A 16,392-nucleotide genomic window follows, 5' to 3' on the forward strand; every position below is an offset into this window, starting at 1 on the left:
GTAGATTCTCTTGGTCTGATAGGGCACGTGCTCTGTGGACCAAAGTCTTCAGAACCCCATTCTTCGGTGCAGGGTGGTGACAACTGTTGGCCTGCAGATATAAATCAGTGTGTGTAGGTTTTCGGTATACACTGTGGCCAATTGATCCATCTGCTTTCCTCTGGACTAGTACATCCAGAAATGACAGCTGGCCATTCTTCTCCAGTTCCATGGTGAACTTGATATTAGGGTGGCATGAGTTAAGATGTTCAAGAAACTCATTGAGCCTGTCCATCCCATGTGGCCAGATCACGAAGGTGTCATCCACATACCTAAAGAAGCATGTGGGTTTAAATGTGGCTGTCTCCAATGCCCTCTCCTCAAAACTCTCCATAAACATGTTGGCAACCACAGGGGACAGTGGGCTGCCCATAGCTACACCTTCAGTTTGCTCGTAATATTGGTTTCTGTACAGGAAATACGTGGATGTCAGTGTATGACTGAACAGGTCCAACAGAGCACCATCAAATTTCTCTGCAATCAGTTCTAGTGAGTCCTTCAGTGGGACCCTGGTGAACAGCGATACCACATCAAAACTAACCATGATGTCCGAATCTGTGATGTGCAGTTGCTTGAGGCGTTGCAGGAAATCTTCTGAGTTGCGGATGTGGTGAATACATTTCCCCACATATGGAGCCAGGAGACCCTTCAGGTACTTGGCTGTTGTGTACGTAGGTGCCCCAATATTACTGACAATAGGACGTAGGGGCACACCCTCCTTGTGTATTTTAGGCAGACCATACAGTCTGGGTGGCACTGGCGCTTTTTCCCGTAGTTGTCTGATGATCTTATCGGGCATCCCTGTTTCCTTCAAGAGAGCACTAGTCTTCTTGGCCACCTTGTCCGTGGGGTCACACTCCAGAATTCTGTATGCAGGGTCCTCCAGAAGTTGGCGTACTTTCTCATCATAATCCACTCGCTGCAAGATGACAGTGGAGTTCCCTTTGTCTGCTGGCAGTACCACAATGCTGTTGTCTTCCCGTAGTTTCTTGAGTGCAAGCCTCTCCTCGGTTGTGATGTTCGATTTCGGCGGCCTGGCCTTGGTGAGGGCCCTGCAGGTCTCTCGGCGGACTTCCTCTGCAACATTAGGTGGAAGTGTGGCTGCAACTTGCTCTACTGCACTGACAAAACCTGAAATGGGTACGTTTCTAGGGGTCGTAGCAAAGTTGAGACCCCTGCTGAGTACCTTTAAGGTTGTATCATCAAACTGTATGCCACTCAGATTCGTCACCGTGCGTGTCTCTTCCATCTGCTGTGCTTTCTTGCTCATGCGGTCAAACTTTGCAGATTGGCAAGATGAGGCATTCCTTCTAGCACACTCAGCTAAAGACCAGGAGGCACGGTCTACCCAATCCCAATCTTCTCTTGTTAAGGAAGCTGCCATGTACAGATGAATGTGTAACAGCTCCCTGGCCACAACATCTAACCTGTGGCGCATATCTCGAATCCTCTCTCTCACCAGTGCCATGCTAGCTCTGCGTTTTATCTTGTTCGCCGCTCTGGAGTTGATGTGATGTTTAATTCTGGCAAATACTGGTACCACTTCTCCATCTCGACACCTCAGCAAAAAACTGAGAGAACTCAGCATCTTCCCTTTCTTCTGCCGTAGCTTGTCCAGCTTCTTGATATTCTGATACATCTCCTCCCCGTAGAGACTTTTGATGTAACTCTTCAGGCTTTCCCGGCGATGTAATGACATCTTGGGTTGTCGGGTGTTCTGCCGGATATCAGCGTCGTACTTGCACGATATTTCGGTCACGTAGCTCGAGACCTTCATCAGGTGCGACCTGAGACTGCTCCTCGAGTGGATCTGGTCCAGTATTTATGCCTATGGACTTCCCCCTCCACCAACGGCTGCAGGCGCTTCCTCTGTGGTCCGCGCCCATTCCCTGTGACCTGCTGGAGCGTTGCTGCTCCGTTTTCCGTCCGCTGCGGTTCTAGGTGTTCCCTCTGCGGTCCGCGCCCACCAAACCCGCTCCTGGGGGTTTCATCTACGGTCTGGGGTACCAGGCGTTCCCCCTGCGGTCCGCGCCCGCTCACCACGACCTGTTGGAGCGTTGCCGCTCCGTTTTTCATCTGCTGCGGCTCTGGATGTTCCCTCTGCGGTCCGCGCCCACCAGTCCCACTTCTGGGTGTTCCATCTTCGGTCTGGTGCTCCTGGCAGTCCGTCAGGGGCTCGTTTACCATCTCCATGTCTCTGGTTCTTCTGTTTGTGTAGTGTTGCAGCTGGCCCCGTTGCTCCTTTAAAAATTCCAGAGCCGGATCCCAGGCTCTGCTTAGCTGGTACCCTGTGTCACGATTCATAAGATCGTCAGCCATTTTAATCTCAATCGATTCTCTTATGACACTGTCCCAAAATCTGGGTGTTTGTGCTAGAATCTTGGTATCCTCATACTTCATGGCATGATCTAGCTCTAGACAGTGTTCAGCAATGGCTGACTTAGTCACCTGTCTTAATCTAGTGTGCCTCTGATGTTCTTTGCACCTGATCTCCACAGTTCTTGTCGTCTGGCCAATGTAGGACATGCCACATTGGCAAGGTATATTGTAAATCCCTGGTTTTCGTAACCCCAGGTCGTCTTTGACACTCCCCAGCAGTCCCCCGATCTTGTTGGATGGACAGAAAACACACTTGATATTGTGTTTACGCAGGATCCTACTGATTCTGGCAGAAATAGAGCCAGCATAGGGCAGATATGCAACCTTCCTTGCTTCATCTTGGTCTTCTTCAGGAACCTGTGGTATAGTGGCTGGTCGGAGTGCCCTCTCAATTTGTCTGTCCATGTATCCATTCTTGGAGAAAACTGTTTTGAGACGTTCTATCTCTATGGGTAGATTCTCTTGGTCTGATAGGGCACGTGCTCTGTGGACCAAAGTCTTCAGAACCCCATTCTTCTGTGCAGGGTGGTGACAACTGTTGGCCTGCAGATATAAATCAGTGCGTGTAGGTTTTCGGTATACACTGTGGCCAATTGATCCATCTGCTTTCCTCTGGACTAGTACATCCAGAAATGACAGCTGGCCATTCTTCTCCAGTTCCATGGTGAACTTGATATTAGGGTGGCATGAGTTAAGATGTTCAAGAAACTCATTGAGCCTGTCCATCCCATGTGGCCAGATCACGAAGGTGTCATCCACATACCTAAAGAAGCATGTGGGTTTAAATGTGACTGTCTCCAATGCCCTCTCCTCAAAACTCTCCATAAACTTGTTGGCAACCACAGGGGACAGTGGGCTGCCCATAGCTACACCTTCAGTTTGCTCGTAATATTGGTTTCTGTACAGGAAATACGTGGATGTCAGTGTATGACTGAACAGGTCCAACAGAGCACCATCAAATTTCTCTGCAATCAGTTCTAGTGAGTCCTTCAGTGGGACCCTGGTGAACAGCGATACCACATCAAAACTAACCATGATGTCCGAATCTGTGATGTGCAGTTGCTTGAGGCGTTGCAGGAAATCTTCTGAGTTGCGGATGTGGTGAATACATTTCCCCACATATGGAGCCAGGAGACCCTTCAGGTACTTGGCTGTTGTGTACGTAGGTGCCCCAATATTACTGACAATAGGACGTAGGGGCACACCCTCCTTGTGTATTTTAGGCAGACCATACAGTCTGGGTGGCACTGGCGCTTTTTCCCGTAGTTGTCTGATGATCTTATCGGGCATCCCTGTTTCCTTCAAGAGAGCACTAGTCTTCTTGGCCACCTTGTCCGTGGGGTCACACTCCAGAATTCTGTATGCAGGGTCCTCCAGAAGTTGGCGTACTTTCTCATCATAATCCACTCGCTGCAAGATGACAGTGGAGTTCCCTTTGTCTGCTGGCAGTACCACAATGCTGTTGTCTTCCCGTAGTTTCTTGAGTGCAAGCCTCTCCTCGGTTGTGATGTTCGATTTCGGCGGCCTGGCCTTGGTGAGGGCCCTGCAGGTCTCTCGGCGGACTTCCTCTGCCACATTAGGTGGAAGTGTGGCTGCAACTTGCTCTACTGCACTGACAAAACCTGAAATGGGTACGTTTCTAGGGGTCGTAGCAAAGTTGAGACCCCTGCTGAGTACCTTTAAGGTTGTATCATCAAACTGTATGCCACTCAGATTCGTCACCGTGCGTGTCTCTTCCATCTGCTGTGCTTTCTTGCTCATGCGGTCAAACTTTGCAGATTGGCAAGATGAGGCATTCCTTCTAGCACACTCAGCTAAAGACCAGGAGGCACGGTCTACCCAATCCCAATCTTCTCTTGTTAAGGAAGCTGCCATGTACAGATGAATGTGTAACAGCTCCCTGGCCACAACATCTAACCTGTGGCGCATATCTCGAATCCTCTCTCTCACCAGTGCCATGCTAGCTCTGCGTTTTATCTTGTTCGCCGCTCTGGAGTTGATGTGATGTTTAATTCTGGCAAATACTGGTACCACTTCTCCATCTCGACACCTCAGCAAAAAACTGAGAGAACTCAGCATCTTCCCTTTCTTCTGCCGTAGCTTGTCCAGCTTCTTGATATTCTGATACATCTCCTCCCCGTAGAGACTTTTGATGTAACTCTTCAGGCTTTCCCGGCGATGTAATGACATCTTGGGTTGTCGGGTGTTCTGCCGGATATCAGCGTCGTACTTGCACGATATTTCGGTCACGTAGCTCGAGACCTTCATCAGGTGCGACCTGAGACTGCTCCTCGAGTGGATCTGGTCCAGTATTTATGCCTATGGACTTCCCCCTCCACCAACGGCTGCAGGCGCTTCCTCTGTGGTCCGCGCCCATTCCCTGTGACCTGCTGGAGCGTTGCTGCTCCGTTTTCCGTCCGCTGCGGTTCTAGGTGTTCCCTCTGCGGTCCGCGCCCACCAAACCCGCTCCTGGGGGTTTCATCTACGGTCTGGGGTACCAGGCGTTCCCCCTGCGGTCCGCGCCCGCTCACCACGACCTGTTGGAGCGTTGCCGCTCCGTTTTTCATCTGCTGCGGCTCTGGATGTTCCCTCTGCGGTCCGCGCCCACCAGTCCCACTTCTGGGTGTTCCATCTTCGGTCTGGTGCTCCTGGCAGTCCGTCAGGGGCTCGTTTACCATCTCCATGTCTCTGGTTCTTCTGTTTGTGTAGTGTTGCAGCTGGCCCCGTTGCTCCTTTAAAAATTCCAGAGCCGGATCCCAGGCTCTGCTTAGCTGGTACCCTGTGTCACGATTCATAAGATCGTCAGCCATTTTAATCTCAATCGATTCTCTTATGACACTGTCCCAAAATCTGGGTGTTTGTGCTAGAATCTTGGTATCCTCATACTTCATGGCATGATCTAGCTCTAGACAGTGTTCAGCAATGGCTGACTTAGTCACCTGTCTTAATCTAGTGTGCCTCTGATGTTCTTTGCACCTGATCTCCACAGTTCTTGTCGTCTGGCCAATGTAGGACATGCCACATTGGCAAGGTATATTGTAAATCCCTGGTTTTCGTAACCCCAGGTCGTCTTTGACACTCCCCAGCAGTCCCCCGATCTTGTTGGATGGACAGAAAACACACTTGATATTGTGTTTACGCAGGATCCTACTGATTCTGGCAGAAATAGAGCCAGACGACGCTGATATCCGGCAGAACACCCGACAACCCAAGATGTCATTACATCGCCGGGAAAGCCTGAAGAGTTACATCAAAAGTCTCTACGGGGAGGAGATGTATCAGAATATCAAGAAGCTGGACAAGCTACGGCAGAAGAAAGGGAAGATGCTGAGTTCTCTCAGTTTTTTGCTGAGGTGTCGAGATGGAGAAGTGGTACCAGTATTTGCCAGAATTAAACATCACATCAACTCCAGAGCGGCGAACAAGATAAAACGCAGAGCTAGCATGGCACTGGTGAGAGAGAGGATTCGAGATATGCGCCACAGGTTAGATGTTGTGGCCAGGGAGCTGTTACACATTCATCTGTACATGGCAGCTTCCTTAACAAGAGAAGATTGGGATTGGGTAGACCGTGCCTCCTGGTCTTTAGCTGAGTGTGCTAGAAGGAATGCCTCATCTTGCCAATCTGCAAAGTTTGACCGCATGAGCAAGAAAGCACAGCAGATGGAAGAGACACGCACGGTGACGAATCTGAGTGGCATACAGTTTGATGATACAACCTTAAAGGTACTCAGCAGGGGTCTCAACTTTGCTACGACCCCTAGAAACGTACCCATTTCAGGTTTTGTCAGTGCAGTAGAGCAAGTTGCAGCCACACTTCCACCTAATGTGGCAGAGGAAGTCCGCCGAGAGACCTGCAGGGCCCTCACCAAGGCCAGGCCGCCGAAATCGAACATCACAACCGAGGAGAGGCTTGCACTCAAGAAACTACGGGAAGACAACAGCATTGTGGTACTGCCAGCAGACAAAGGGAACTCCACTGTCATCTTGCAGCGAGTGGATTATGATGAGAAAGTACGCCAACTTCTGGAGGACCCTGCATACAGAATTCTGGAGTGTGACCCCACGGACAAGGTGGCCAAGAAGACTAGTGCTCTCTTGAAGGAAACAGGGATGCCCGATAAGATCATCAGACAACTACGGGAAAAAGCGCCAGTGCCACCCAGACTGTATGGTCTGCCTAAAATACACAAGGAGGGTGTGCCCCTACGTCCTATTGTCAGTAATATTGGGGCACCTACGTACACAACAGCCAAGTACCTGAAGGGTCTCCTGGCTCCATATGTGGGGAAATGTATTCACCACATCCGCAACTCAGAAGATTTCCTGCAACGCCTCAAGCAACTGCACATCACAGATTCGGACATCATGGTTAGTTTTGATGTGGTATCGCTGTTCACCAGGGTCCCACTGAAGGACTCACTAGAACTGATTGCAGAGAAATTTGATGGTGCTCTGTTGGACCTGTTCAGTCATACACTGACATCCACGTATTTCCTGTACAGAAACCAATATTACGAGCAAACTGAAGGTGTAGCTATGGGCAGCCTACTGTCCCCTGTGGTTGCCAACATGTTTATGGAGAGTTTTGAGGAGAGGGCATTGGAGACAGCCACATTTAAACCCACATGCTTCTTTAGGTATGTGGATGACACCTTCGTGATCTGGCCACATGGGATGGACAGGCTCAATGAGTTTCTTGAACATCTTAACTCATGCCACCCTAATATCAAGTTCACCATGGAACTGGAGAAGAATGGCCAGCTGTCATTTCTGGATGTACTAGTCCAGAGGAAAGCAGATGGATCAATTGGCCACAGTGTATACCGAAAACCTACACACACTGATTTATATCTGCAGGCCAACAGTTGTCACCACCCTGCACAGAAGAATGGGGTTCTGAAGACTTTGGTCCACAGAGCACGTGCCCTATCAGACCAAGAGAATCTACCCATAGAGATAGAACGTCTCAAAACAGTTTTCTCCAAGAATGGATACATGGACAGACAAATTGAGAGGGCACTCCGACCAGCCACTATACCACAGGTTCCTGAAGAAGACCAAGATGAAGCAAGGAAGGTTGCATATCTGCCCTATGCTGGCTCTATTTCTGCCAGAATCAGTAGGATCCTGCGTAAACACAATATCAAGTGTGTTTTCTGTCCATCCAACAAGATCGGGGGACTGCTGGGGAGTGTCAAAGACGACCTGGGGTTACGAAAACCAGGGATTTACAATATATCTTGCCAATGTGGCATGTCCTACATTGGCCAGACGACAAGAACTGTGGAGATCAGGTGCAAAGAACATCAGAGGCACACTAGATTAAGACAGGTGACTAAGTCAGCCATTGCTGAACACTGTCTAGAGCTAGATCATGCCATGAAGTATGAGGATACCAAGATTCTAGCACAAACACCCAGATTTTGGGACAGTGTCATAAGAGAATCGATTGAGATTAAAATGGCTGACGATCTTATGAATCGTGACACAGGGTACCAGCTAAGCAGAGCCTGGGATCCGGCTCTGGAATTGTTAAAGGAGCAACGGGGCCAGCTGCAACACTACACAAACAGAAGAACCAGAGACATGGAGATGGTAAACGAGCCCCTGACGGACTGCCAGGAGCACCAGACCGAAGATGGAACACCCAGAAGTGGGACTGGTGGGCGCGGACCGCAGAGGGAACATCCAGAGCCGCAGCAGATGAAAAACGGAGCGGCAACGCTCCAACAGGTCGTGGTGAGCGGGCGCGGACCGCAGGGGGAACGCCTGGTACCCCAGACCGTAGATGAAACCCCCAGGAGCGGGTTTGGTGGGCGCGGACCGCAGAGGGAACACCTAGAACCGCAGCGGACGGAAAACGGAGCAGCAACGCTCCAGCAGGTCACAGGGAATGGGCGCGGACCACAGAGGAAGCGCCTGCAGCCGTTGGTGGAGGGGGAAGTCCATAGGCATAAATACTGGACCAGATCCACTCGAGGAGCAGTCTCAGGTCGCACCTGATGAAGGTCTCGAGCTATGTGACCGAAATATCGTGCAAGTACGACGCTGATATCCGGCAGAACACCCGACAACCCAAGATGTCATTAGATCGCCGGGAAAGCCTGAAGAGTTACAGTTTGAATTATATTTCATCATGTGCATAGCCTCCAGTTTTTTCATTTAGAAACAGCATATAACCCCTGATTCTATTTCAAATTTTGTCTAGTTCAGATTGGGTAATTGTGTTCTTACTTGATATAGAACACAGTAGAATAGTTATCTGTTGAGTCACATTATTTTTAATAAGACACATGGCATGTTTCGAAGTGTGTTGTTGATTTATATATATTTCTGTTATTTTGTAAAGCAAGTGGTGCTGATATCTGTGTACTCATTTCTACTGAGGAATAAAATTAACAGGGTGATTCATGACTGGAAACTGGGAAATAAGTTCAGCATTTTAGTTATATTAGGTTTGTGTTATATTTGGTTCCTATGCTGTGATCCACTGACAGTATGTAGTTCTTTTTGCTCCACTGGTAGCCTTAATACATAGGTGAAATTAGTTTGGTTTTGAAAAATATTCTGTAATAATATCATTCTATGTTGTTTTTTATTCCTACTGAGTGTGCCTGAATTAATTATAGGGAAGTAGATAAAGTTTTTAAAAGCTTTTTAGTATTTTTTGCTCAACCAGAAGGGCTTCCTCCACTTTGAAGTATGCTGGAAGGAAGACACTTATTTAATACTTGATAAGCTGTCTGGCTGAACTTGGCCACATCTCATTTACACTTTTGTATGTGGGATCTCCAAAAAGATGGTATTTGCAAACATCATACTTCCTTAATTATTGTCTGATTATCAGTGTTTTAATCAATGTTCAATTAAAAGGGTAATGTGAGACCTAAATCTTGTAAAAAGTACCAATCAGATATAGTCCTTGCACACACTGGTTTGCAACTTAAGTGAAATGCAACATAAACGTCAATGAGCTGCTAGACATCTCACTTAAAATTATTGGGACAAACACAACAATTTAGCTATTGAAAAGACTTCAGTTTTGTCTTGAAATTATTCTCCTTAGATATTCTATAAGAGTCTGACATTTGTTATACCATATCAGACCATTGATATAAAAGCTTCAGTCTATAATTTTTAATTGATTTCCTTTTTGCAAGCAGTTACATTTGGGATTGTAATTGTTTACATCACAGCTGCACATTATAGTTCCTTTTCTTGATGCACAAAAAGTAAACAATTTAGGTACATAGGCATAAAGAATATATTGTTAAGTACTTATGCTGCACATAAACTTCATGCCCATACCATGCATAAACCTTGTCACCATCTTCTGTACTTGCAACATGCTATTTAGATATTGTCTGTTGAAAATCCCCACAATTATGTACCATTATTAAGATAAGGGTAAACTGTCTTGGTGATAGTCACAAGTGAATGTAAATAATTTAGATTTACTGAAATTCACTTTGAGGCCATGATGAATGAACTATTTTGTTATATCTATTACACTAATTGTAGCAATGATTACCATTTCCCTATAACCTCATCCATAGAATAAAACTGAGGTGTTATATGTGTATCTTACCTTATGGGTGTTGGAGTAGTTGTGTCATGCCATTATGAAGAGAACCAGAAACTATACCTGTTGTATATCTTTTATTGCTGATGTTTTTCTGGATTGGCAATTCACAGTCTTATTATCTATTTTCTCTTGTGCAGATTGGATGTAAAACAGGAGGAATGGAGTGAATGTTGTGTGAAGACTGGTCTAGTGACTGCATTGCCTAATCAGCAGTGCTTCAGTCTATGTAGGTGTTGGTTTGTCTGAAGACAGAGTAAGCTGCTGTGTTATGTGACTTAGGCATCTGGTGACAATGGTAGGCCCAAACCACTGTGCCACCCATTTAAAGCTGAAAGGCCAGCCTGACTCATTCCACAGTAACTTTGGAGGTTTTGCCATTAACCGATATCGTCATCATGTGGGTATTGCATTCTAATACCAGATACAGATCCATGTAAGGTGCAATGCTTACTGAGTCTGTATGTAGCTTGATGTGAGAGCACAAAATGAGATCTTTGTGAAGGAAAATGGAGGGGTTCATGTGGCAAGATGCTGTGGATGGAAAGAAACTAGGTCTTGATTTGTTGTAATAAGAAGGGAGTATCTTTAGGTGGATAGTCCCACTGTTGGCTGAAGAACTATACAGGGAGCCTGATGGTCTCACCATACTAGCATTGGCAGATTCTGTAGATGCAGTCCTGTATTTGGGGTGTTGGCAAACACCTGTAACTCTGCAGCTTTGTCTTGCACCCTAGCCAGTTGCATGAGGCCAATGCCTGCGGAAACCACATTTATTCCAGAGAAATAATCAACTACAACAAATTACAACATTATCTGCACCACATAAATGTCAAATATCAGTTGTAAACTGACTGATAAATTCCAAATGATGGGACTCTCTTGGTGAGAATGAGTTGCGTGGGGTGTTCAAAACAAAATGAGCCAGCATGTGATCAGTAACCACTGTGAAGTGCCATGCTTCCACATTCAGTGTGAAATACTTAGTGGCTTTGTCTATATATTGTATTGATCCAAAAACTAACTGCACTTTTTATCCAAATTTCAGCCTCAAAAATTAGAGTGCAGCTCATATCCGATGCCTTGTCTTTTTACAAACAATTGCTGTGCAATAATTAAGCTCATTTTCAACAATACAATTGGTGTCTGTAGCCAAAGCTGGCAACATGACATTTTATTACGCAACAGTGCAACCTTTTACTGATGTAATACTGGCATTAACTTTGTGTAGGTCTAACAGTATTGTTTCATTAGATACAGATAAGAAAGCCTTATTTATGATGATGTGAATGACCATTTAGACTGAAAAGCATCCAGGCTAAGGAATTTGGCATAGTTACAATGCAAGCTTCAGACCTACAATTGTCCATTATGCCGTCACCACAACCAACTGAGAGACCAGAAGAAAGTATATACTGAGCAAATCTAATGTACAACTTTGGGTTGCTTCAAAAGAAAAGTGGAAGAAGATAGTTTCAATGAAAAAAAATCATTCACGGGACTGAAATGTGGCAAGTATCTGGAAATATTGGACACCTATCACGTGAGAAATGATCCAACTGAAGGCCTTGGAAATCAAAAAAGTCTTTTACATGCCACAATGAGAATTTCATGTGAGCATTGGGTGGTGTCATCAGTTTATGCAGAGAAATGGCCTAGCTCTCCAGTGAAGTACTACACTAGCACAGAGAGCACCAGCAGGTTTCAAGAAGAAGCCGATCAACTTCTAGTGTTACGTCATCCAGTTGAAAAAGGCTCACACGTACTCCTTTCATCAGAGTAGCATTGCTGACAAAACCCTAGTGTTTCTTGACATATCAAGCAATACGACAGTAGACATGAATGTGGCAAAAAGTGCCCTCGTTAAGAGGATCCTGGAATGAAAAAAAATATAAAATAACTGTGATGTTAGCTGTTACAGCTGATGGGGGAAGGCTACCACATTGTATCATTCTGAAGAGAAAAACCACACCCACAGAAAACTTCCTGTAGGCTTTGTGATTCGCTGCCAAGAAAAGGGCTGGGTGACAACGCAACTGATAGGTGACTGGTTGTCTACTGTTTGGAATTGCAGACCTGGGGCACAGCTTGCTTAGACACCCATGCTAGTTCTGGATGGTTTTAAGGGACTTCTAATTGCTGAAATAAAAGATAAATTTTCTGCTCAAAAGGCAGATCCTGTCGTAATACCTACAGATACTAGATGTTGATATTTTAAACATTTTGTGGCTGTGAGCCAGCAACCATGCATGAAATTATATAAAATGTAATAGTCAGCCATCCGTTTGCAAATGATTTTTTTAAAAAGGACATTAACCAGGTTTCGATAGCTCTAAGACTATCTTCACCAGAATGGTAAAAGTTCCTGAGAAAAATATATAAGGTATAGATAGTATACATAAAATAAAGACATATGTCAAAATTCTCAATCAACACCAGAAAACTGTACTTTGTACTAACATGAAAACACATAACAACTTTAAAATTCCAGCAACAGTGCTCTTGTCAAATGACATGTTTGTATTCCATGAGACAAAATAAAAATCCTAATAATGATTATGATTTTTATTTTGACTCGTGGAACACAAACATATTATTTGACGAGAGCTCTGTTGTTGAAATTTTAAACTTGTTATGTGATTTCATGTGAGTGCAGTTTTCTGGTTTTGGTTGAGAATTTTCACATCTGTATCTATTTTATGGGTATTATCTGCACCTCATATGTATATTTCTGGGCAACTTTTACCATTATGATGAAGATAGTCTTAGAACTATTGAAACCTGGTTAATGTGTTTTTTTAAAAAATCGTGTGCAACCAGTTGACTGATGATTACATTTCACCTAAGACTGGGTCTTAAAATCTTTTACTTTATCTTTTCCCCCCTGGATGTGGAAGGATCTGCCATTAGGATTTCTCCTAACTTTATTTAAGGTACGCCTGATCATCTAAAATGTCATGTTTTTCATTGAGAATAATATTACTTGCATGATCTTCATGGATGCTCCTTCCCTGTACTTTATCACCCTACAAAATAATAAAAATCTGTTGAGGATGCAGAAAAATGGCCTCCCTCAGGGAGGTTTGTAGTCCCTGATGCTGTATAACATCTACACAAATGACCAATCAATTAGCTCTGGAGCTAAAGCATTTATTTATGCTGGAGAGACAATAATTGCTTCCCAAAGTAAAGCCTGTGAGGAGGTGTAGATAAAGCAGTCAAGGGCTCTCAAAGATCTGCCCAAATATTATGATGATAACCATCTGAAGTCAAATCCTGTTAAGACACAAGTTTGTGCATTTCACCTAAGAAATAGGAAAGCCAAAAGATGACTGAACATAACTTGGAGAGGAGAACAACTAGTCCATTGTGACACTCCTAATACCATGGAGTAAAGATGGGCCAATCCCCTACATTCGTATCCCACCTGTTACCTATGCAAATTTGCCCATGGTAGCTGCTCCACCTTTGAAACTGGCAGAAAAGCAGACATAGAAAAAAGGCTGTTGTCAATAATACAGTTTACATCAGATTTGCAATTCACACACTTTAATTTCATTTGGACGCTGAATGAACTACTGTTTATGGCCAGTTTGAGTTTCATTTATTATAATTATGGTACAGATAATTGGATAGCCACATACTGCACTGATTTCCTGCAATATTGCTCAAGAGCAGTAACTTAACACTGATGCAGTTAAGCACAATTTTTAATGTTCAGCAAGAAAGTTCAAAGAAGGGCAGTGTGTTTTGTATTATTGAGAAATAGGGGAGTGAGTGTCACAAATATGATAAAGGGTTTGGAGTGGACATAATTAAAAGAAACGCATTTCTCATTGTAGGAGATCTTTTCACGAAATTTCAATCACCAACTTTCTCCTCCAAACGGCAAAATATTTTGTTGATTCCAAGCTACATAGGGAGAAACAATCATCATAATGAAATAAGGGAAGTAAGAGCTCTCATGGAAAAGTATAGGTGTTCTTTTTTCTGCATGCCAGTCAAGAGTGGAATAATAAAGAATTATTGTGAAGGTGGAAGGAATCCATCTACTCTGTTACACTTTCAAAGCTCACTGTGAAGAAATAAAACTCAAAGTATGTGTAAGGAACAACAGCATCCATAAACTTACAGAGACTCCTGGGGCACTCTGCCAAAAGTGCTTCGAACATCTGCCCTGGCTCTATGTTTCTCCGCAGCAGAATGTCCTGCATCAGTCTGGCAACATCCTGTACATGCAAACAGCTCTGAAAGTGACTGGACACATTGTGACTGGCTGTCTATGACCAATTCCTGTCAGTGAACTGTACCAAATTACATGCATAGTACTACCAAATATCCACAGGAAAGCAGCTTCAGAAGTGGAGAAGAAGAAGCAGGAAACTGATCACAGAATCCTTTGTTTGAACATGGGCACTGAAACCAAGACTGAGATCAAGAAAGAATACCACACTGACAACTACAGCAATTCCTTCATCTCCTGGAACTCATTGAATGAAATTTGGATGTGATTTGTTTCCTTGAGTCATACCAAATGAATGTCAAAGAGGAACCAGCTGCAAGCTCACACCTGCTTTATGTGTCATGGAAGGTGCTGAATGGAGTGAGATGTGGGATGTCATGATGCAAAGTCAACCACAGGAAATGGGGCTTGAGCAATGATGATGAAATTTGCCAGTGTGGTGATGTACAGGACTAACGGCTTTTGCTAGTCTGCAAGGACCTGCCAGATACTGCACTATCAGTGACCTTGCTGCAGCTAACAAAACAGCAGTGAGCACTGCCAAATACTGGGCTCTCCACAGAACAGCTCTTGCTGTTTGTTTGTTTTTCTTTACCTTCCTGTCTGTATTTTATTAATTCTTATTGTACATATTAAACTCTGTATTTTTACTCCTATTACTTTCTGTCTATATTTTATTGAATTTCGCCTGTAATTGATTCTTTGTATTATGTAATTAATCTCTGTGTGCATGTTATTAGTACCCTGCTAATACTGCATAAAATAAATATATAAACAAACTATATTATTTTCCCACTCTGTTTTAGACTCCTGCTATTTCTCACTCTACAGACATTTGTGCTGTTTCTGATTTTTGGCTGATGCTTTCAAATATTTTTGTTTGTTGTATACATTAAAATTTAGTAGCATTAAATGTTTGTTGAATTATTCATAAAAGAAAATGAAAGGCTGCTGAATACCATTTTTTTCATCTGGTTAGGAATTACTTAATGGCGGGAGACACAGAACAAGAGCGACAACATCTACAACTCCTGCTGTGCCAAGAGGGCTTGGTTTTCTCTTAGCACGTCCTGGATCACAGGTGATTATATGAGATACAACTCAGATTTAGATCCCATATATATTTTTGTGACCATAGCTGATAACTTGTTAATACCAGATACATTAAAATATATTTGCAGCTATTATAGTGAGTCTTATTAAGTTTTCTGCATTTATCTGTCTTGTCAACAAAATGCATTTAGACAAAGAATATTTAAAATTGGCAAAATTTGTCAGATTATTATGCCATGGTCTTCTATGATCTGTTAGATAACCCAACATTTCATGCCTATCTGTGAAGGGCATCTTCAGGAAGGTTACAGCATTATAGCCCAGAGAATTTTAATTTTAACTTCTCCATCTGTGAAATTTGCATTTTAGAAAATTGCCAAATTGTCAACAATGAACATTCCTTAATATTGGATCAAAAGAAATTAGTTCAAGTCTTCATACCCCATATTTCTAGTAATGATTCTTTGATTTGATCTGTTGATGGGAAAGAAGTTTGTATTCTTTCTTCCTACATGGCATAGGAATATCATATTCTAGGTTTAAGATAACATGTTCTCCCTTCCTTACACTTCTGTGTACCATTCTATGTCTTTACCTTCCTGATGTCCCTAGATCGGTTATTCTGAAAGATCATGGTATATTGTTTGTTTCTGTGTGTTTCTGTCACCTTCAAGATTTCCATTCTGCTGGGTTTGTACATCGTTTCTGTCTTGTTCTTGGTGTGAATTTTACGAATTGTAGATTGTGTAAAACAGTTTCTTGTTATTTATTTTTTTGGCTGGTATTCATTTTCCATTTATCTCTGCACTTTTTTAAAGGTACCCCCTTTGTTGTTTTCTTTGTTCTTCACTGAAGGTTCTTTATATTTGCTTTTTATTACTATTTCTAAAAAATAATGGAAGTGTTTGATTTTTATTCTGAAATTTTCTTTATTTTGTATTTGTTCATTCTGTATGGTCAGCTCTTCTAAATGTTTTTGATTTTCATTGAGCCTTTTTTTTGGTCCAATTAACAACTGGAAAAATTGGTTTGGCTAATCTGTTGTTACATTCTTTGTGATTCTAGTTTTATCGGCATTAGACCGTGATATAAG

General features: G+C 43.6%; 1 protein-coding gene across 6 annotated transcripts in view; it reads left to right on the forward strand.

Moving 5' to 3' along the window:
* LOC126475512 (mucin-3A-like) overlaps positions 1 to 16,392 on the forward strand; it is a 217,488-nt gene that overhangs the window by 149,857 nt on the left and 51,239 nt on the right. For all 6 annotated transcript variants that reach the window (XM_050103432.1, XM_050103433.1, XM_050103430.1 and 3 more), the window contains one exon: positions 15,226 to 15,327. In XM_050103432.1, coding sequence (XP_049959389.1) covers positions 15,226 to 15,327 — 102 coding nt within the window. The remainder of the gene's footprint in view (positions 1 to 15,225; positions 15,328 to 16,392) is intronic.

The sequence above is a fragment of the Schistocerca serialis genome, chromosome 4, assembly GCF_023864345.2.
Source record: "Schistocerca serialis cubense isolate TAMUIC-IGC-003099 chromosome 4, iqSchSeri2.2, whole genome shotgun sequence".
NCBI classification, from domain to species: domain Eukaryota; kingdom Metazoa; phylum Arthropoda; class Insecta; order Orthoptera; family Acrididae; genus Schistocerca; species Schistocerca serialis.